Here is a 22,296-nt window from a genome sequence, read left to right as displayed (position 1 = left end):
GACAGAGAAACAGCTCCGTGCAGGGATGGCTCCAGGCAGCAGAGTCATGCTCCAAGTGTGAGAGGAAACTGTCAACTCCAATGTCTCCTCTCCTCTCCCAGCCAGCACAGCCCTCTGCTCTCAAGGCTGGTGGGTCCTGGGCAGGATTCATTTCCTCGGCTGAAAATCCCTTCAACATAATGAGTGGATGAAATCTGACCAGAACTGAGAATATAAAAGTTAAGTCACCCGTGTTCCCATCTACACAGTGCTGTCAGTTAGGGCTAACTCCTCTGGAGCTCTCCTCAAGTCAAACTCAGCAACCACAATCCAGACCTCAAGCGATGGAGCTCAGTGAGGGTGCTGCTGAGAGGGGGAGAGGTAATGCGTGCGTGTTTAGGGTGGGGGGTGGGGACGGTCATGAGGAAGTGGTGCTCAGAGAAGTCTGCCCTAACTTATCAAGGTCTCTTCTTCCTCAGACAGTCCCCCTGTGCCTCAAAGGAGCAAATGTCCAACAGCAGCTCCTACAACGAGTTCCTCCTCCTGGCATTTGCAGACATGCGGGAGCTGCAGCTCTTGCACTTCTCGCTCTTCCTGGGCATCTACCTGGCTGCCCTCCTGGGCAACAGCCTCATCATCACAGCCGTAGCCTGCGACCACCACCTCCACACCCCCATGTACTTCTTCCTTCTCAACCTCTCCCTCCTTGACCTTGGCTTCATCTCCACCACTGTCCCCAAATCCATGGCCAGTTCCCTGTGGGACACAAGGGCCATTTCCTACTTGGCATGTGCTGCTCAGGTCTTAAGTTTTGCCATTTTCATGTCAGCCGAGTATTCTCTTCTCACAGTCATGGCCTATGACCGCTATGTTGCCATCTGCAGACCCCTGCACTACGGGACCCTCATGGGCCCCAGAGCTTGTGTCAAAATGGCAGCAGCTGCCTGGGCCAGTGGTTTTCTCCATGCTCTCCTGCACACTGCTGACACCTTTTCAATACCACTCTGCCAAGGCAACACAGTGGACCAGTTCTTCTGTGAAATCCCCCAGATCCTCAAGCTCTCCTGCTCAGACTCCTACCTCAGGGAAGTTGGGCTTATTGCAGTTAGTGCCTGTTTAGTCTTTGGGTGTTTCGTTTTCATTGTGCTGTCCTATGTGCAGATCTTCACTGCTGTGCTGAGGATCCCCTCTGAGCAGGGACAACACAAAGCCTTTTCCATGTGCCTCCCTCACCTGGCTGTGGTCTCCCTGTTTGCCAGCACCTCATTTTTTGCCTACCTGAAACCTCCCTCCATCTCCTCCCCAGCTCTGGATCTGGTGGTGACTGTTCTGTACTCCGTGGTACCTCCAGCAGTGAACCCCCTCATCTACAGCATGAGGAACAAGGAACTCAAGGATGCGCTGAAGAAACTTGTTCACTGGGTACAATGTCAGTGCCAATAACTATCCCATGTGCTTCCACTCATCGTGCACAGCGATTTTGGCAGCAGGGCTCTGTGTTATTCATTTCTTTCCCCCCACCCCTTACTTTTCTCTAGTCCATTCTTGTAAAAAGAAAAGGAAAAAAAGGGTTTTGGTTCATACCACTTGTCCTCAGGAATCTCTCATTTGAATCTTACCCAGATGCCATGCTGAAGCAGGAAGCCAGGCTTCCCCCTTCATCAGCAGAGAGGGGGGAACCTCAGAGCCTGCTAGTCGGAGCTCCCACGGATGCCCCCAGTGCAATGCAGAGAGTTTCCCTTTGCAGGGTCTCTTTCGGCACTGACACCAAGGGAACTCAGGGGCACAGAGTCAGGCTCAGACGAGTACAGGTGGGATAAGACCAAGACACTATGGTCATGGCTGTGCCTGGCCCTGCACCTCTCGGGTCCTGACCTGTCCCTGTCCCTGTCCTGCTGACCTGACTCCACATCTCTACCTCGGACCTGTCTCCAACTGTAGCCAAGAAAGCCTTGGCAAGGGAAGCTGGAGTCCAAGGAGATCCCAAAAAAGGCTGTAAATGCAGAAGGTGACCCTATATCCATAGCAGCAACTCCCTCCTGACAGCCAAATCAAAGTTGTCAGGAAGGCTTCAGATTTGGGCCCTCTACCCAGGGAACACTGCATGCAGAGTCTTAGCTGCATGAAGAAGCAAAAGCAGTCACTGGGGGTCTGATTTGATGATGCCCAGTTATGACAGCAGGTCTTTCTGTGTCACAGCTTGACTGTTTATGAATCATTTGCAACTGGTTCCTGCTAGAAAGAGGATGTTGTCAGGAACAGCAAGCGTAGGGCTGCTCCGTGCAGCAAGCGGAGCCGGGAGCTGAGGGTGCCTGCAAGGCAGGCAGGACAGGGACCCACCGATGAGACGTGCCGTCCCACAGTGCCTGGACAAGAAGAGCAGAGCAGGTTTGGGGATGGTAACCAGGGTCAGGCACACTTCAGCAATGGCCAGACAAGACTGGAGGGCTCCAATCAGCCCTGCTTTGCATGGGAGCTTGGACTGGAGACCTCCAGAGGTCCCTTCCCACCAAAACTCCTCTGCGACTCCATGAATTCTTGCTCCTCAGCCTCTGCTCTGGCACGGCTGGCAGGGGGATGAGAGCACCTGGGGCAGGGCAGAATGAGCTCGCTAGCTGAGTGTCGGGGGAAGATCCAGAGGTCCCTGCCTGGCTCAGCTCTGGGCTTTGGAAAGCTCCCTCATGCACCCCAAGAGACCCCATCTGCCTCTTCCACCCTCCCTGTGCCCCCCTCCCATTGGCCAAACCGGAGTCCAGCATCGCCTGGGTACTCTTCCCCATTGGGGAGGAGAAGAAGAGCTTTCAGCAGCCCCACACTCACTTCTCCACCCCTGGCCTTTGCAGTTGCGTGTCCCTGGCTCTGCCTACTTCCCTTCACCACAGTCATGGCTGCACTGAACCCATGAAAATCCCAGTGCTCCCACCCGGGAGTGGGCATCCACCCCTAACCTGGAGCCTGACCGGCCACAAAGACATCACCCGTCCAGTGCCCTGGCCGTGCAGACAAGGGCAGTGGTCTTTGCCCCAATTTCCCTGCTCCTCCCCTGATCCCGGCAGTGTTGCTGATATGCCCATGTCAAACCCTCCTGCTGCCAGACTGCCCCGGGCCTGAGGCAGCTCCAGCTCCCTCCAGGGCTGTGCTGGAGGCTTTCAGGAGTGGGCTGAGGTGGGGCTGGCAGTGCCAGGGTGGGTCAGGAAAGGGCAGCTCCCCTCTGCCACACTGGGGCTGGGGCTGAGGCTGGGCCGGGGGGTGGGCACAGCATTTCCCTGAGGAGCTCCCTGAGGAGTGGCTCCCGGGGATCCTTCACCTCTGCCCTGGCAGCAGCACCAGTGCTCAGGGTGTCGGGGTGGATGTGCACAGAGGATGGAAGGGGCACGGGCTGCCCAGAGGGAGCATTGAGACCTTGTCTGTGCACACAAGGATGGAGTGAGGAAAGGCAGAGCTCAGCTGGAGCAGGCACCAGAGACCTCAGACATGGAGAGGTCTGTGCTATTATTAAATGACTCTTAAATAATCCCCCAGAGTCTGGGCGGTCTGAGCACCTGCGCCATGCCCATTCTGGGCTGGGCCCCACTTGGGGGTCAGCAGACAGCCGAGCTCCAGGATCTGCCGGGCTCTGGTGCAGAAGAGAGGCCATGCAAGGCTGCCCTTTTCCCCTCCGTCGGGATACAGTGACCTGCAGGAGGACGCAGCTAGCCAAGCACCACCCCACAGCTGGGGTGAGCAGCCAGTGCTGGAAAGGGGTGATGTGAGGGGCTGATCTGGGACAATGGCCCTGGGCAGCTTCCCCAGTGTGTCCATGCAACACAAGGAACAACCTGGGCTCTTCTCTCCTGCACCCGCTATGTCCTGGTGCCTCTCCCAGGAGACCTGCATTTGCCTTGCAGGTACACGGCCAAATGCTCCCACACTGCTGTTCACACACAGTAGCTGCCTGCTGGCATTTTTTCCCTCCTGGGCCCTTTCCAGCCCAGCCCAGATCATCCCCAGCTCTCCCCACCTTCCCTGCCCTCTCCCCAGCCCACCCACCAGAGAAGCCCAAGCTGGTGGTGGCCCCCAGCAGTGCCCGTTACAGGGGACTGCAGAGCTCTGGGCACTCACTCCTCAGCCACAGCCCCTCTGAAGGGCACAGCAGCTCCTGGGGGGCAGAGAGAGGTGTGAGCCCATCGGCCCCAGGGCTGGGGGCCAGCAATGGCACAAGGAAATGGAGGCCACTCACTCTGTGTCTCCACTGCTCTCATCACCAGGAGATCCTTAACCCTGGCTGCCTGCAGCCCCTCTGGGCAGCCCCTCTCCCCAGCACAGCACAAGAGTCCTGGCCCCGGGGCTCCTCAGGCAGCTCCAGTGACAGGGCAGCCTGCCCCGAGCTGACACACACACAAACAGGTTTTCATTTATTCTTTTCCACAAACACACAATTGCTGCTTTGCTCTTCTCTGGAGACATCCCTGCTCCCCAGAGAGCCTTTCCCCAGGTCAGTGTGTCCGTGCTGGCCTGCCTGGCCATTCCTGCAGCCCTCCCCTGTGCTCCCTGCAGGGATCCGGGCTGGCGGTGCTGCTCTGCAGGGCGAGCGGGCTGTGGGGTCCCGGGGTGACTCCACACTGGCTGTGCTGGTCCAGGCAGACCCAGCTGGCCCAGCATCATTGCACCTGACACCCCCCCTCCCCAGTGTCTGTGTATATGGAGGATGCTTGGAACAATCACAGGGCATTTCACATTTTTCAGGATGTGTTCAGAGGTGTCATTAGACCCAGCCCACTCCCTCTCCTGAGATTTGGTACGTTCCTCAGTTTGGCCCTTTACCTTTGGTGACTCCACATGGTTTTGGGAGTCTCCACTCACTGCCCATCCCCGGCACACGCTGCCCTGTAGATCCCCTCTGCTCTCCGGGTGGCTCCATAATCCCTTCTGGAAGGATGGGCATCTGTGACCAGCCTGGTAATATGTGGGAAAGTCCCCGGCAGATACCTCTTGACCACTCAACCACTCCAGGGACACTGAACACCCACTGGGCACCCTAACACATCACCCTATGAGTGTATCCCCCTTAGCCCATGGAAAACCCAGGCACAGCAAGAGGGCCTTTTCGAGTGCAATTCCCTGAGCACATTCTTGGCTCCAGCTTGGGAAGAAGAGCCCAGTCCTCAGGTAGTGTACTGATGAAAACCCCTTTTATAACACAGATGCTGCAAGGGAGGCCAGCTCTGACACAGTGCTCGTCAGATTTACAGATGGCCTCTGGGTCAGACAGATGGGGTTTGTGCCTCTGGAGAAGACATGAATTCAGACGTTTGTGTACAAACATGCTTATCACAGACAGAATGCCCAAACCACAAATGTTGCCTGAGATTGCTTGGAAATTGCTTGTGAGGAGACATGGGCAACTTATTGCTGCTGAAACCGCACCAGCTGAACCAGTTTCTTCAGTGCCTCCTTGAGCTCCTTGTTCCTCATGCTGTAGATGAGAGGGTTCGTTGCTGGAAGCACCACTGAGTACAGAACAGTCACCACCAGATCCAGAGCTGGGGAGGAGATGGAGGGGGGCTTCAGGTAGGCAAACATGACAGTGCTGATGAACAGGGAGATGACAGTCAGGTGAGAGATGCACGTGGAAAAGGCTTTGTGTCGTCCCTGCTCAGAGGGGATCCTCAGCACAGCAGTGAAGATCTGCACGTAGGACAGCACAATGAAAATGAAACACCCAAAGCCTAAACAAAGACTAACCACAATAAGCCCAACTTCCCTGAGGTGGGATTCTGAGCAGGAGAGCTTGAGGATCTGTGGGACTTCACAGAAGAACTGTTCCACTATGTTGCCTTGGCAGAGGGGTATTGAAAATGTGTCAGCAGTGTGCAGGAGAGCATGGAGAAAACCAGTGGCCCAGGCAGCTGCTGCCATTTTGACACAAGCTCTGCTGCTCATGATGGTCCCATAGTGCAGGGGTCTGCAAATGGCAACGAAGAGGTCAAAGGCCATGAGAGTGAGGAGATAAAACTCTGCTGCAAATAAAAAAAGGAAGAAAAAGACCTGGGCAGCACATCCTGAGTAGGAAATGGCCCTGGTGTCCCACAGGGAATTGGCCATGGATTTGGGGACAGTGACGGAGATGGAGCCAAGGTCGAGGAGGGAGAGGTTGAGGAGGAAGAAGTACATGGGGGTGTGGAGGCGGTGGTTGCAGGCTATAGCTGTGATGATGAGGCCGTTGCCCATGAGGGCAGCCAGGTAGATGCCCAGGAAGAGCGAGAAGTGCAAGAGCTGCAACTCCCGTGTGTCTGCGAATGCCAGGAGGAGGAACTCGTTGAGGGAGCTGCTGTTGGACATTTGCTTCCTTGGGGCTTTGTGGACTGTCCAAGGAGGAAAAGACAGGGGCAAGTTAGAGCAGGCTTCTCTGAGCCAAACCCACTCTGTTTCTCATAGAAACCCCCACCTTTCCTCTGTCCTTTACCTTCGCTCAGCTCCCTTTCTGCAGCTCTGTTTAATGGAGGTAAATGGAGGTAAATGGAGGTGTCAGACTGACCCTGCTATGTGGTGGAATACCTGGGGGTGGGTGCTGGGAGCTGGGAGTGGGGGACTTGGTCCAGGTACCAGTGGGAAGTTTCTCTGTTTCCCATGATGAGAGCTGAATACAGCTGTGTCTGAAGGAGAAGACCCTTGTGAGAGATTCATCTGCCCCAGGCTTGCCCTCTTGAACAGAGGGGTCTGTATCTGAATCAGCCACACCAGCTGCCACTCCAGCAAGGCAGAGAAACAGTCATGTGAAGGCAGGGGGTGACCTGACCCTTTCTAGATGTCTGTGCCAATGGGATAGACCCTGTCCTCGCACCAGTTTACCATCTGTGCCCTTCCTGCAGGCACTGCAGAGAGAATGGGAAGCGACTAGCTCTGATGCACACATGCTGCAGCAGATTATGTCCACCGCGTATGTGGAAGGGCTGTTCAACATTTGGAAACCCATTTTTCCCTGCAAAATAATCAGTGGAGGAGTCTGAGGATACACACACGCACACACACACACACACACATATATATGTATGTTTGTATTTTAGATGCCTCCATCTTCCAGTGGGAGCATTCTTTGAGGCAGTGGAAAACTGGCATTTCAGCTGCTCTAAGCATGTGCCCTTGTGCACCCAAAGAGCAAAAAACCCTCTGTGACTTTGTATAGGGTCACGGGACCTGGTCTGTCCATGAGTCTTGCCCCTCACTGCCCCGTACTTGCACCTCGCTCAGATGAAGGACAACCACACACACAAATTCCTCTAAGAAAGAAACTGGACTGAGCTGGGAGCAGAGGAGTTCAGTTTCACAGTGAAGATTTCCAAATTCTTCGCTCTCAGCCCTGAGATGGAGAGAGTGATGAAGAGTGTGACAAGGTTTCTGACTCACATGACCAGACCAGGGACTCTCAGATCTTACAGAAATGCTCCAGGGAAGCTGTGCTTTTCCGGAGGGCAGCTTGCAGCTTGACAGCACAGCCCCAAGAAGCAGTCAAGGGTCCTAAAGATGGACTCTCCCAAAAGGAGAGTCAGCTCATTCCCCAACGTGATGAAATGCATTGCCAGGAGCCTCAGAGGCTGTAAGGGGATTGGGGCTTCTCACTGCCAGGAAGGGAACACCATGCAGGACACACAGGGCCGGTGTCTTAACTGCAGCTGAACACCCCCAAAAGGTCTGAGAGAAACCTCAGCAAGTCTCTTCATCCCCACCCCAGCCTACAGACAGCACCAGCATCACCTTCTTGGCCTCGGGAGGGTTTGCCTGACCTCCTCCTTAGAACCTGTAAGCACAGAGATGCCCCTGGACAGGGCCCTGCCTGTGGGAGGTTTGTGGAGGGCAGGAATGAGCACAAGGAGGGTGGGAGGGGGTCTGTGAGCACTGACCAGGAAAAGACACTGGGACAGAGAAAGAGCTGCCAGCAGGGACAGCTCCAGGCAGCGGAGATGGGCAGGCAATGAGAGGGAAGTGCAACCAGAAACATTATGGGTGGATGGAGTTGAGCAAGTCATGGTCAGGCCCTGCAGGGCCAACACCTCCCCCAGGGAGCTCAGTTTTGCCCTGCAGAAAGCTCCCAGTAGCAGGGCACTGCCCAGGGACATCCCCATGGTTGCAGGTGCTAAGGAGCAGGTCACATAAACCCTGAGGAGGCCAGCAAAGGGGAAGCTGGTGCTGTCTGTAGAATAAGGGGTGGCTGGAGGGACTTTCAGAAGTTCCTAGCAGACACATTGGCTGCTCCAGGAAACTGTTCATGAGTCTCAGTCTGTTGTCCAAGCCTGACAGCTCCATTTCCATTTTCCCCTTGCCAGGTGGTAGGAAATGTAAAGCACCATGTCAGGAAATTGGCTTCTCTTTCAGGAAGTCCCTGCCTTCGCTTTCCTTTTGAAAAGTCCCCTCGGAAATGTCCTGCGCATGAGCTAGAGCTGTGAGCAGCCCTGACCCATGCAACACCCTCTCAATGGGAGAATGAACCTGTCCTGACAGAGGTCATTCCTCCCACCCAGAGCTTCTCCTGGCAGCACCGTGGGGAGCTCCCTGGGCAGGCTGAGTGCTGACCCTCGCAGGCAGCAGAGTCACTTACCATGGAACACAGCACCCTGGGACACAGGGACAGTGCTCCGAGTTACAGCCCTGGGCAGACCTGTGTGCACACCCCAGCTTCACACTCCTGCACCTTCCCAGGGAGAAGGTAGTAGGATGCCCTGTCCCTGAGATGGTATGGTAGAGAATCCCTGCTCTGAAGCAGCTCCTCCTCCTCTGCACTGCAGAAGCCAGGAGAGAGAAGCTAAAAATCCTATCAGTGATGAGATGGGATGGGTTCAGAAGACCCCTGCAGGAACCTCAGTAGCATTGCCCTGCAGCCACAGACTTACCACGTCAAGGGCTGTGAAGATTTCTCCCACAAGGAGCTCTCCTCTGTCCTCCCACTCCACACTGCCTTGCACTTCTCTCTGCCTTCTCTCCTCTCATGTCAGCAGCAGCAGGCAGTGCCCGGAGCCCTGCTGCTCTTTGCAGAGGAGCTGCTCCTGCACACACCTGTCTCTGGGCAGTGCTGCCAGGTTGCCATGAGCTCCCTCCACCCCGGGAGCCTGGCCCCGCTCAGGAGCAGAGGCCCAGCTGAGCTCATGAATTTCTCTGTCCCTTGTGCTCCCTCCTCCTGGGAAATGTTCACTGCAATAAACTAAAATAATCACTCATGGTCACCCTCTAACTATTGAAGGAAGACTGATTCCAGGATTGGAATTTGTCTCATCAGAGGATGGTTGTCTATGCGAAGTGGAAACATCAGCACCTGGAAGCCCCTATTCCTATGCCTTCACTAGGCAGGACACCTAGACAGGGAGAAGAAGGGAGTTCATTTCCCCATGGTTCAAGTGTTGATTCAGATGAGTCTGTCTGGGCACCTTAAGCCAGGTTAGAAACCCCTGGGCTGGAGTGGGATTCAGATCCCTCCCGTGAACTCCACAAACACACAGAAGGCTGGATTCCCTTTGCCAAACCTGAAGTGAGCACAACAGAGGTGTCTGCATGGGAGCTCCTTGTCTAAGCTCCTGTTGTAATCACTGGAGATGGAGGGTGGGAGTCAGCTGGTCACACACAAACATCTGGTGACATTGGCAGAGACAGAGGTGGTCCAAGGCATGTGTCAGTGTTTGCTTGCTCTGACAGAGCAATTATGACACCCACATCCTTCTAGAACCTGAGTTGGGGGCCAGGTGGGGAATGGCCTTGGCCATCTGAAATGACCCTAGATGCCTACTGCAGCTAGAGCTCCACTCACTCTGAAGCTGAGACACAAGCAGATCTGTACAATGCAAACAGCAAATGCAATTCAGTGCAGACACTGGATTCAGTGACATAAAGATAGGCCATAGGCAGGGCCATGGCCGATGCCTGGAGTGTCCAGCACAACCCCAGATCTCTAGCAAATACAGCATGGGACCTACAGGAAAGGCATGTCCTTTTGCAGTGGTTGCTGGGAAAGCACCCCAGGGCCTCTCAGGTTTCCTACCAGTGCCCAAATAACTGAATTCCACCACTGCCTTTAGGCCAAGTCCATCCCGTCTGCATCCAACAGTGTTGCATAGATGGGAGGCACATCACGCCAAGGTCTCTGCTCTAGTCTCTGCACTCTCAAACACTTCCAGCTTTTCTCTGCATGAACTACTTCTCATCTCCAGATCATGTGAACAGGACTGCTAGTGGAGTCCACAGGCTGGTTGGATCCCAGGACATCCAGGCCCAGGGAATTTTTCAGTGGCACATGTCCTGCCTGGAGGTTGGTTCACCTCTGTCACAGACCCCAAGGTGCTACAAGTCAGCTCAGGCAGCCAACCTCTCTCCTGGCATCCCTGCACAGTCCAGTTCTGTTTCTTGATGGCCTTGGGCACTGCAGGCTTTGCTCTCTCAGTGGGAACCTCCTTTCACCATTACATTGCCACCTGCTATCTATGACAGCATGTCTCTGCTCTGAGGTGGGGCCATTGCACACACAGTGTCCTCGGCCCTTGGGAACATCTTTCACCTTGACTGGTCTGTGCTCTGTGCCACAGCTGAGGCTCTGCAATCCAAATATACACAAGTGAATGCAGCCTGGAACACAGGCGTGACCAGATGGAGATGCACAAGGCAGATAAGGGTGATGCTTTCCTGGATCTGGAAACTGCAAATAAGGAGGAAGTGATCAGGGATAGGATAGTGTCAGACTTGCCTACAGTGACCACAAGAAAGTGGAGTCCCAGATCCTGAGGGGAGTGAGGAAGGACACTAGTAGAGTACAGACCCTGGACTTGAGAGGAGCAGACCTTGGCCTGTTCAAGGGACTGCTGGGGGGGAACCCTTGGTCTGGAGGAAGAACCTGAGGTGAGGGGGGTTTCTTTTGCTTCTTTTTTGGGAACAATTTCCTGTTGTGCAGAAGGAAAGACTAGTACCCAGGATGGATGTCCATGCATCTGTTCTGCATCTTCCTTAGTCCTGGCATTTCTGTGTATATACAGCCAGATGCAAGGCCCCCTGTACTTCCTTTTCCTCCTTTGGAAAACTCATCTGATTGATAGCAGTACACCTTCTTGTCTCCAGTGTCTTGCTGGCCAACTCCTTTGCTCACAGCAATCAATGCACTGCGCTCAGTTCCTGCTCTGCTCCAGGAGTGATGCAATTTTCCGGACCCTTCTGGTCCTTCGCAGAAGCACAGAATGGTTGAGGTTGAAAGGCACCTCTGGAGATCATCTAGTCCAACTCCCCTGCTCAAGCAGGGTCACCTAGAGCACGTTGCACAGGATCACATCCAGGTGGGTTTTGAATATCTCCAGAGAAGGAGACTCCACCACCTCTCTGGGCAACCTGTTCCAGTGCTCTGTCACCCTCACAGTGAAAAAGTTTTTCCTCATGTTCAGATGGAACTTCCTGAGTTTCAGTTTGTGCCCGTTGTCTCTCGTTCTATCACTGGGCACCACTGAAAAGAGTCTGGCTCCATCCTCTCGACACCCTCCCTTCAGATACTTGTACACGTTGATAAGATCCCCTCTCAACTGTCTCTTCTCCAAGCTAAACAGGCCCAGCTCTCTCAGCCTTTCCTCATAAGAGAGATGTTCCAGTCCCCTAATCATCTTTGTAGCCCTTCGCTGGACTTGCTCCAGTAGTGCCACATCCCTCTTGTACTGGGGAGCCCAGAACTAGATGCAGTACTCCAGATGTGGCCTCAGCAGGGCTGAGTAGAGGGGGAGGATCACCTCCCTCGACCTGCTGGCAACACTCTTCCTGATGCACCCCAGCATACCATTGGCCTTCTTGGCCACAAGGGCACATTGCTGCCTCATGCTTAACTTGGTGTCCACCAGCACTCCCAGGTCCTTCTCAGCAGAGCTGCTTTCCAGCAGGTCAACCCCCAACCTGTACTGGTGCATGGGGTTATTCCTCCCCAGGTGCAGGACCCTGCACTTGCCTTTGTTGAACTTCATGAGGTTCCTCTCCGCCCACCTCTCCAGCCTGCCCAGGTCTCTCTGAATGGCAGCACAGCCCTCTGGTGTATCCGCCACTCCTCCCAGTTTTGGGTCGTCAGCCAACTTGCTGAGGGTGCACTCTGTCCCTTCATCCAGGTCATTGATGAAGAAGTTGAACAAGACTGGACCCAGTGCTGACCCCTGGGGGACACCGCTAGCTACAGGCCTCCAATGAGACTCTGCGCTGCTGAGCACAACCCTCTGAGCTCTGCCATTCAGCCAGTTCTCAATCCACTTCATTGTCTGCTCATTTGTCCCGCACTTCCTGAGCTTGCCTATGAGGCCAAGCACAGTCCCCAGGGTGCAGGATCCAGAGATGGTGTGAGGGACTGAAGAACCACCTCTCAGCCCATCTGTGCGGGCAGGAATGGGTCTGGGGTTGTGGCTCACCAATGAACCTCATGGCTTCCTCCTGCAACGATGCCTCAGGGTTCTGCAAGTACAGCAGGCTCTGGTGCAGGTACTGCTCTACTCTGCTGCTGTCCCTCAGCAGCTGGAGACAGCACAAGGCCAGGGGGTTGGTACCGAGCCTCCCCAGAAGGCCAGGCCTGTCCCTCCTCGCAGGATTGGCCTCCTCTTCCTTCCTGTTCATGACTGCCAGCTAGAAGCTGTGTGGTACCGAGGTTCAGAGGGAGCAGAGGACAGAGTGTGCATTTCCTGAGAGGCCTGCAGAGCAGCAGAGACCAGGAGATGCCACCACAGCTGAGGCAGGACACTCTGTCCCCATCATCTTGGCAAGGCTCCAAGCCTTTCCCAACCCGGAATGGGAAGATGCAGCTTGGGTCTGTCCCTCGCTGAAGGCAGAGGCAGCTCTGCCTTGTCCTGGGGGACTCAGGAAGTTGGGCCTCACAGTGACATGCATTCAAAGGGACACTTGTCAGCAGCCCTTGCTCTGATGCTCCAGCCCACCCAAGGGATGTCACCATTGCTTCCCAAAATCCCTGGTCCAAACCTGGGCCACTCCTTGGATCTGGTCACTCATGTGGAGGAAGAGTGAGACCAGGCTCCTCTGCACGTGCTGCTTCATGCATCGTTTGTTCCTCCCCATCACAGTCTCCATCAGGTCTTTGCAGAGGAGGATGGAGAGCTCTCGCACGGGGCTGTCTTCCTGTGGGCAGGGAGGAGAGGAGGGGAGGCCTCAGCAATGACTCCAGGAAGCGGGCATGAGAAGAGGGTTTGCCATTGTGAGGCCTCACCCTCTCCAGGCACAACTGTTCCCCATCCCAGCCGGAGGTCAGAGCTGGGGACAAGCCTCTGTGGAGGCAGCCTGGAGAATGAGGGTTGTCGGCAGCAGCCGGGCAAGCTTCCCTGGGCTCTGTCTCCCTGTGCCTCTGGAGGGAACTTTCTGGATTTCCCTAAGACTCCATCAGGGCCCTCTTGCAGGAGAGGATGACAGAAGGGGACAGCCCTGGGACATGGCCTCTCCCTCACTCTCTAGCCTGCTCCTGCCTCTTTGCTCTTCTCTGCTCCAGGCCAGGCAAGCACCACATGGAGTCAAGCATGAGACAGAGCAGCCAAGGGCATAGAGGGGGGTGGTTTGATCTAGTCCCACAGCCCAGGACACCAAGGCCAGCACAGGGAATGTCACAGGGAATGTCAGAGGGACACACAGCGCCCATAGCCACGCATACAGACCCCCAGACACGCCAGGAGAGCCCCTGGCTCTCCCACCAGCCGTCCATCATCAAAGCTGGCAGAAGCTTCTCAGCCAGCTGCAGAGCAATGGGGCTGGAGCCCTTCTGGTGCAGGGGGCTGAGGATGTTTCTCAGCAACATCAGGCTTCCCACATGCATGTCCCTGCAAGCATCCTGCAGCCACTGCATGATGTCTGGGAGCAGGCTCTGCATTCTCCTTGCCTGTGTGAAACACACAACTTCCTTTCAGTGAAGCAAGGCCAGACCCTCCTGCCAAAAGTGCTCTGGGTGCCAACTTCTGATCAGGGCTCAGTGTCCAGGGCCAGGGCTCTGCACACACCCACGGCACAGAGGCTGCAGTGCAGGGCAGAGATCTCCCAGGGGACCCTCAGCATGCTATGGCCTCTATTTGGAGGAAGGCTGCTGCCTCCAGGTCCAGGAGCAGCCGGCTACATTAGCCTGAGCCTGTGCTCTGCCTCATTGTCCCTCTTGTAGCGTGACTTTGGCCACAGCGCTCCAATGACTGAGGCCGTTTGGAGCTGGCTTGCTTGGTGCTGGGCCTGGATCTCTGCCTAGCACAGCCAAGATGTGCCAGCAGTGGGAGCTCTTCCTGGTGGGCTCTGGTGCCTTTGTGCTTGTGCAGCACAGCCAAGTGCCTGGCATGAAAGACTCAGGGCAGATGAACACCTCCTGTCAAGCCCCAGGCTGCCAGCATGCCTTCACCCAGCTGCCCCCTGCTCACCATCTCGGGTCTCTGCGACAGGCTCATGAGGCCTCTGAATGCCAGCCCACGCATCTTCAGGCTCTGACTTTGGACATAGCTCTGGAGGAGCGGCAGGACGCCATCATCCGTATGGGCAAGGTCAGGGCAATCCAGCAGCTGAAATGCACACAGCAATGAAAGACTGGCTGAGCTGGCAGGACTGCCTGCACCGGGCAGCCCTGGATCCCACTCACCTTTCAGGGCAAGGGCAGCAGGCCCTGACAAAGCTCAGCGCACAGGCAGCAGGGATTGTGGGGACACCCCCAGGCCCTGCTCCCAGCCCTGGGCCTCACAGCACACTGCACACACCGCTCACCTCCTCCTCCCGTCCTCTGAACCCTCTGCAGCCTCTTTTCCCATCCCTTGGAAGAGCAATTGAACACAGAGCTGCCACAAAGGAGGCATGAAATACTAGTGTTTACAAGTGGCAGCCCAGCAGAAATGAGCCAAAGTCAGGGCGACTAAGAGGAGTGCCCCAGCTCCACTGCCCCACCTCCATTGACCAACATCACCCCACAGCCATGTGCACAAGCCAGTGGAGCATTTAGAGGCACCTCCAGAGAGTCACCGCTTGCCATGAGGTCCACATCAATGAAGAAAGCCCTGGTGGGCATCTGACAAAACTAGTCCTCCCTTCTCAGCAGCCTTGACAGCTGGTGCAAGATCCAGCAACACAGGTGTCTCGGAGCCCCCCTCACCAGCCTGGCAGCAGGAAGAAGGCACTGGTGGTTCTCAGCTGAGCAGGCAAACCTCCTCTGGGATTGCCTGCCCCCTCTAGCCATTTCCCCCCAGCACAGGGCAAGGCAGGCCAAGGCAGTGCTTGGCACATGGCACTTGGCACGCTGCTACAGCAGCCGGTGGCATTTGCTCATGGAGGGCTGCTCTTTCCCTACCACACTTTGCCATTGGAAAGCCAGGGTCAGTCATCATCAGGTTCCTTTTGGTGGGAGACCAGAGAAACACCCTTCCCACCTGGAAGTCATGGCCTTCCCACACATCCCATTTCCTCACCCCTTTGGATTCCCGCCCCCCTGGGGCTTTCCTGTGTTCTTCTGTGCATCTTGCACCTTTCCTGGGGCTCTGTCCTTGGTGGCGCTGCAGGCAGACGGTCCCCAATGCTCTCAGGGTTGGGAGTCCAGGCCCCACAGGAGGGCACTCCAGCTCTCTGGGAGGGACCACTCCTGCGAGGGACCCTCTCCCACAACTCCTAACACCAACTGCCCCCCCAGCAGCTCTCAAAGATGAGCAGCAACAGGGCAGGGAGCTCCCATGGCCATTTTGCTGTGCGACCCCTTGCCACAAGTGCTGAGGCTGCAGCCTCTTTCTTGGAGAGCTGGGGTCCCCCTTCACCCACAAGGAAGGACATTGTGCAGGGCGCCCCGAATTCAGGGAAGAGGTGCTGGGGGAGAGCAGGGTGGAAAGGGCTGTACCTGGCCCTGCATGGGTAGAACTGGAAGAAGATGCCTGTCCATTGCCTACAAAAATTGTTGTAAAACTTAAAAAAAAATTACCTATGTTTCGCAAAAGCAAAACAGCTAGTCTCATGTGAACTCAAACAGAAATTTCTCTGAGATGACTATTAAAATTGAGAATTTTGTTTAGGATAGAAGCAATTCTCCTTTTTCAAACCCTTGAGCTTTGTGTTCTTTGAATTTCATACTTGACCCTATTTAAGCCTAGGAGCCTCTTTTCATACCTACAGGTGTTTATTTTGACAAAGGCACCTATGTGCATTCTAGTCTGGTAGCCTAGAACATCTTCTGAGAAATTGAACTCTACTTGCATCTTGTATTGTGACCAACCAATCAGTTCCTACCATGGAAGAAGGTTCAGAGAAGAAGGTAGGCTGTGATGGACCACAGCTGCTGCAAAGCAAGCGGAATTTATCTCAGCACAAAGAGAACCAGAGGGTGGCCTTTGTTTTAGGCCACCCTCCAGACTCATGCAAACACCTGAAGGCTGGAAATTAATCCTTGCTGGAGCAGAAATATTTATCGGCAGAGGGAATGTGCACCCCACCTGAGCTGCAACTGGACTAGCAAGCCTTGCTGGTTTGAACCACTGGTTTGCTACTTTCCCCTTTCCCAGAGAAATGCCATCTGATAATGGAACACATTTTAAGCATAAAGAACTGCAAACGTGGCGTGCTTCAGACAGAGGACAGTAGACTTTTCACCTATGGTATCAACCTCCAAGTAATGGGGTAGTAGAAAGATGGAGTGGACAAGAGAAACAACAGCTGCACAAGAGTGACTCTTCTCTCACAGAATACTTCAAAGTGGGGATCCCGCTTGTGGGAAGTTGTAAGGTGGCTAAATAAGTGACAAACTCTTATGGGAAGGCCCATAGATAAGGGGTTTGTGTCAGTAGCTGCCTGAATTCCTGTTAAAACAGTAATAAAACCCCATCAAAGTCCTGGAGGTGAGGCTGTGGTTAAACATGCAGCTCAGGGATCAGTCTGGGTGACTCTGCTCTTTTCCCATGGAAAAGGAGCATGGGATGCTGTAGACACTGAAGGCAGTAAGTTAACCATTAGTGAGGTCTGGGTTATGTGCAAGATCTTGGTGTCTTCTCTTGCAGGGAGATATGGTGTTACCTGCTAACTGTGGGAACAATGATAACTGGAAAACACACCTGGAACGTGTCTCTAACAGTTCTGCCTTTTCACTTTGCGCATGGGACAACTCGAGTATTGAAGATCAGTCACAACCCATCTTCAAAACTATAGTTATAAGAGAAACACCATCTGTAATAGCACGAGGTCAAGGAGTGATAGTAGGCAATCATGTTGCACTAACCCTAAGACCTAAAGTTAGTCTAAACGTAGCTCTATGTAATGACACACTGGATGGGAAGCTGCACATGGTTCTGACAACAGAGTGAGATGGGTACTCCAGACATGGAAGGCAACAAAAGCCGTTGTAATGTGACGTATGTTTTTGACCAAATCACCACGCAAACTTCTGGTTAACTTCTTATATGACTGAACAAACAATGTCTTCTTTTGCACCATTTAAACCATCAGTATCACTTGGAGTAACCTTGCATCAACTCGACAGCTTTCTCAAACACAGCACCAAGGTTCCTCAACATATGTTGGAAACTGGAAAACCCTTAGAGGAAAGGGAAGGAACGATGATATATGATACAATGAACAGATTCAGTTAGTGAAAGTGTCCAGCGACAGAGCAGCCTGCCCTGAGTTGACACACATACAAACAGGTTTTCATTTCTTCCTCTCTGCAAGCACCCAAATGTTCCTTTGCTCTTCTCAAGAAACATCCCTGCTCCCAAGAGAGCCTTTCCCCAGGTCAGTGTGTCCATGCTGGCCTGCCCAGCCATTTCTGCACCCCTCTGCTGTGCTCCCCAGGTTGGCGGTGCTGATCTGCAGGGCCACCAGGCTGTGGGGCCCTGGGGTGACTCCACACTGGCCATACTGGTCAGGGTAGACCCGGCTGGTCCAGCATCACTGCACCTGACAACCCCCTCCACAGGGGTCTCTGGCTGTGGAAGATGCTCAGAGCAATCACAAGGCATTTCCAATGGCTCAGGATGGGGTCAGGTGGGTCATTAGATCCAGCCATGGTTTTTCATTGTAGGTGACATGAACTGCTCTTGAGGCTGCCTTCCCTGTGCCTGAGGAGTCCCCACTTCCTCTCCTGAGGTTGCAGAGCCCTGATTTGGTGCATTCCTTGGTTGAGGCCCTTGACTTTGGGTGACTCCACTTGGTTTTGTGAGTCTCCACTCACTGGCCACTCCAGGCACAAACTGCCCCTGGAGATCCCCTGTGCTCACCTGGTGGCTCCATACTCCCTTCCAGAAGGATAGGAATGTGTTACCAGCCCTCTACTACATGAAACAGCCCCTAGCAGATACCCCTTGAACACTCACCCTCTCCAGGGCCACTGGGCACCCACAAGTGAAGGCTGAATCCAGCCCTCATTCCCTCACACATTCACCCTATGAGCACATCCTCCTTAGCCCATGGAAAACCCAGGCACGGCAACAGAGCCGTTTCAGGTGCAATTCCCTGAGTGCATTCTTGGCTCCAGCTTGGGAAGAAGAGCCCAGTCTTCAGGCAGTGTACTGATGAAATCCCCTTTTATTACAGAGATGCTGCAAGGGAGGCCAGCTCTGACACAGTGGTCGGCAGATTTACAGAAAGCCTCTGAGTCAGACAGATGGGGTTTGTGCCTCTGGAGAGGTGGGATGAATTCAAACATTTGTTCACAAACGTAACTATCGCAGACAGAACTCACAAAGCACAAGACTTGTCTGAGATAAACTGGGAGTAGGTTGTGAGGAGAGATGGGCAGCTTATTGCTGCTGAACTAGGAGAAGTTGAATCAGTTTCTTCAGTGCATCCTTGAGCTCTTTGTTCCTCATGCTGTAGATGAGAGGGTTCATTGCTGGAGGCACCACCACATACAGAACGGCCACCACCAGAGCCAGAGCTGGGGAGGAGAGGGAGGGGGGCTTCAGGTAGGCAAACAGGCCAGTGGTCACAAAGAGGCAGACCACGGCCAGGTGAGGGAGGCACGTGGAAAGGGCTTTGTGCTGGCCCTGCTCAGACAGGATCCTCAGCACAACTCTGAAGATCTGCACGTACGACAGCAAAATGAAAATAAAGCACCCAAAGAATAGACAGACACTAACCACAAGAAGCCCAGCTTCCCTGAGGTAGGAGTCTGAGCATAAAAGCTTGAGGATCTGGGGGATTTCACAGAAGAACTGGTCCACAGCATTGCCTTGGAAGAGTGGTATTGAAAATGTGTTAGCAGTGTGCAGGAGAGCATTGAGAAAACCACTGGCCCAGGCAGCTGCTGCCATTCTGACACAAGCTCTGGTGCCCATGAGGGTCCCATAGTGCAGGGGTCTGCAGATGGCAACAAAGCGGTCATAGGACATGACAGTGAGGAGATAAAACTCTGCTGATATTAAAAAAAAGGAGAAAAAGACCTGGGCAGCACATCCTGAGTAGGAGATGGCTTTGGTGTCCCACAGGGAATTGGCTGTAGATTTGGGGACAGTGGTGGAGATGGTTCCAAGGTCGAGGAGGGAGAGGTTGAGGAGGAAGAAGTACATGGGGGTGTGGAGGCGGTGGTCACAGGCTATAGCTGTGATGATGAGGCCGTTGCCCAGGAGGGCAGCCAGGTAGATGCCCAGGAAGAGCGAGAAGTGCAAGAGCTGCAGCTTCCATGTGTCTGTGAATGCCAGGAGGAGGAACTCGCTGAGGGAGCTGCTGTTCGGCATTTAATTCCCTTGGACACAGGAGGGTTCTCTAAGGAAGAAGAGACAAGTTAGGGCAGACTTCTCTGAGCAAAGCTTTCTCATAACCTCCCCCAAACACACACACATTACCTCTCCCCATCTCAGCAGCACCATCACTGAGCTCCATGGCTTGAGCTCTGGTTTGTGCTGGCCAAGTTTGACACAAGGAGTAGGGGCTTCTGCCCACGAGCTGCAGAGATCAGCCCAGACCTACAGCACTGTGTAAATGGGAAGAGGGGTGACTAAAATCTAAATTCCCAGTTCGAGTCACACTTCATCCACACATACTGTTAAGGGCATTTTCAGCATCTTCACTCCCACTTCTAAATAATGTGGGGTCATTAGTATTTTTAAGGCTTCTTTTGTTTTCTTTAGCTGGACCCCATAACTTTGAGAGCAGAGGGCTGTGCTGGCTGGGAGAGGAGAGGAGGCCTTGGAGTTGACAGTTTCCTCTCACACTTGGAGCATGACTCTGCTGCCTGGAGCCATCCCTGCGGGGAGCTGTTTCTCCGTCCCCATGTCTCTCCCCTCTCAGTGCTCACACACCCCATCCCACCTGCTGTGAGCTCAGCTCTGACCTGCAGAAATCTCCCGGGGGCAGGACACTGCCCAGGGCACCTCCGTGTTTGCAGGTGCTATGGAGCAGGGGAGAGAAACCTTGGTGAGGCTGTAAAGGTGATGCTGGTTCTGTCCCTAGGCTGAGGGGTGGATGGAGGCATTTGCTGAGTCCCTCCCAGAACTGCTCCTCTCTCACTGTCACTGTTTTGGAGCCTCCGTCCCCTGTCTAAAGCTGACGGATCCAATCCCATTTCGCCCTAGCCAGAGAGAATCAAAGTGAAAGCACAGACTCATGACAGCTCCTTCCCTTTCATGTATCCCCTGCCTTGACCTTCCTTTTGGAAAGTCTCCTCCAGAAATGTCCTGCGAGTGAGATGGAGCTGTGGGCAGCCCTGACCCATGCAGTATCCTTTTCATAGGACACTCAACGTGCCCTGCTGGGGGTCTCTCCTCCCACCCAGAGTTTCTCCCTTCGACACTCTGGGGAGCTCCCCGAGTAGGCTGAGTGCTGAGCCTCGCAGGCAGCAGAGTCACTGCCCTGGACACACAGCACCCTGGAGCACAGGGACACTGCTCTGAATCACAGCCCTGCACAGACCTGTGTGTACCCCCAGACTTCACCCCCCTGCAGCGTCCCTGGGAGAAGGTAGCAGGATGCCCTGTCCCTGTGACAGTGTGGCAGGGAATCCCTGCTCTGAAGCATCTCCCCCTCCTCTGCAAAGGAGAAGCTGGGAGAGCAATCCTTAAAAATGTAATGGTGAGACTGGAATGATTTCAAGACCTTTCCAGGAATGTCAGTAGCATTGTCCTGCAGCCACAGACTTACCATGTCAAGGGCTGTGAAGATTTCCCCCACAAGGAGCTCTCCTCTCTCCTCCCACTCCACACTGCCTTGCACTTCTCTCTGCCTTTTCTCATCTCATGTCAGCAGCAGCAGGCAGTGTCCAGAGTCCTGCTGCTCTTTGCAGAGGAGCTGCTCCTGCAAACAGCTGTCTCTGGGCAGTGCTGCCAGGTTACCATGGGCTCCCTCCATCCCAGGAGCCTGGCCCTGCTCAGGACCAGAAGCCCAGCTGAAATCATGAATTTCTCTGTCCCTTGTGCTCCCTTCTCCTGGGAAATATTCACTCCAATAAACAAAAATAATCACTCATGGTCCCTCTCTAAGCACTGAAGGAAGACTGATTCCAGCATTGCAATTTGTCTCATCAGAAGATGGTTATCTATGAAAGTGGAAACGTCCCACTCTGGAAGTTCATATTCACACCTCTTAACTAGGCAGGACACCTAGATGGGGACAAGAAGGGAGCTCATTCACACATGGTTCAGGTGTTGATTCAGATGACTCGGTTTGGGCTTCTCAGGGTGCTTTAGAAGATCCTGGGATGCAGTGGGAACCAGATCCTTCCTGAGAGCTCCACAAACACACAGGAGTTGCGATTCCCCTTGCCCAGGCAGAAGTGAGCACAGCACAGATGTCTGCATGCAAGATCTTAGTCTATGCTCCCAGTATAATCACTGGAGATGGAGGGTGAGAGTCAGTTGCTCAACACACAAACACCTGATGACATTGGAAGGGACAGAGGCGGTCCAAGGCATGTGCCAGTGTCTGCTTACTGTGATGGAGCAACTGGGAGACTCACATCCTTCTAGAGCATGAGGTGGGGTCCAGGCAGGGAATTGTCTTGGCCACCTGCAATGATACTAGATGCCTAGTGCTGCCAGAGCTCCACTCACTAGGAAGCTGAGGTACATGCAGACCCAAACATTGCAAACAGTTGATGTCATCCAGTGCAGGCACTTGACTCAGTGACATAGAAATAGGCCTGCAGGGCCATGTTGGATGCCTGGGGGTGTCCAGCCCACCCACATGTCTCTAGCAGATACACCATGGGACCTCTAGGAAAACCATGCGCCCTTTGGAGTGATTGCTGGGCAAGTGCCCCAGGGCAACTCAGGTTTCCTACCAGTGCCCAAACAACTGGATCCCACCACTGCCTTTAGGCCAAGTCCTTCTGATCTACAGCGAAGCATGCTTCATAAATGGACCACACATCCCACCAAGGTCTCTGCTCTAGTCTCTGCACCATTAAAACCT

The 22,296-nt window shown here is 54.2% G+C and overlaps 1 protein-coding gene across 1 annotated transcript; it reads left to right on the top strand.

Moving 5' to 3' along the window:
* Nucleotides 1–831: 831 nt before the first annotated feature.
* On the top strand, nt 832–1,422 carry LOC136993023 (olfactory receptor 14A16-like). Its single transcript, XM_067303041.1, has one exon. It carries the CDS (start codon nt 832–834, stop codon nt 1,420–1,422), a length of 591 nt encoding a protein of 196 aa, XP_067159142.1.
* The last annotated feature ends 20,874 nt before the right edge of the window (nt 1,423–22,296 follow it).

The sequence above is a fragment of the Apteryx mantelli genome, chromosome 11 (genome assembly GCF_036417845.1).
Source record: "Apteryx mantelli isolate bAptMan1 chromosome 11, bAptMan1.hap1, whole genome shotgun sequence".
Classification (NCBI taxonomy): Eukaryota; Metazoa; Chordata; class Aves; order Apterygiformes; family Apterygidae; genus Apteryx; species Apteryx mantelli.
Note: the sequence above shows the minus strand (reverse complement) of the source record. Positions and strands in the feature narration are given on the sequence as shown.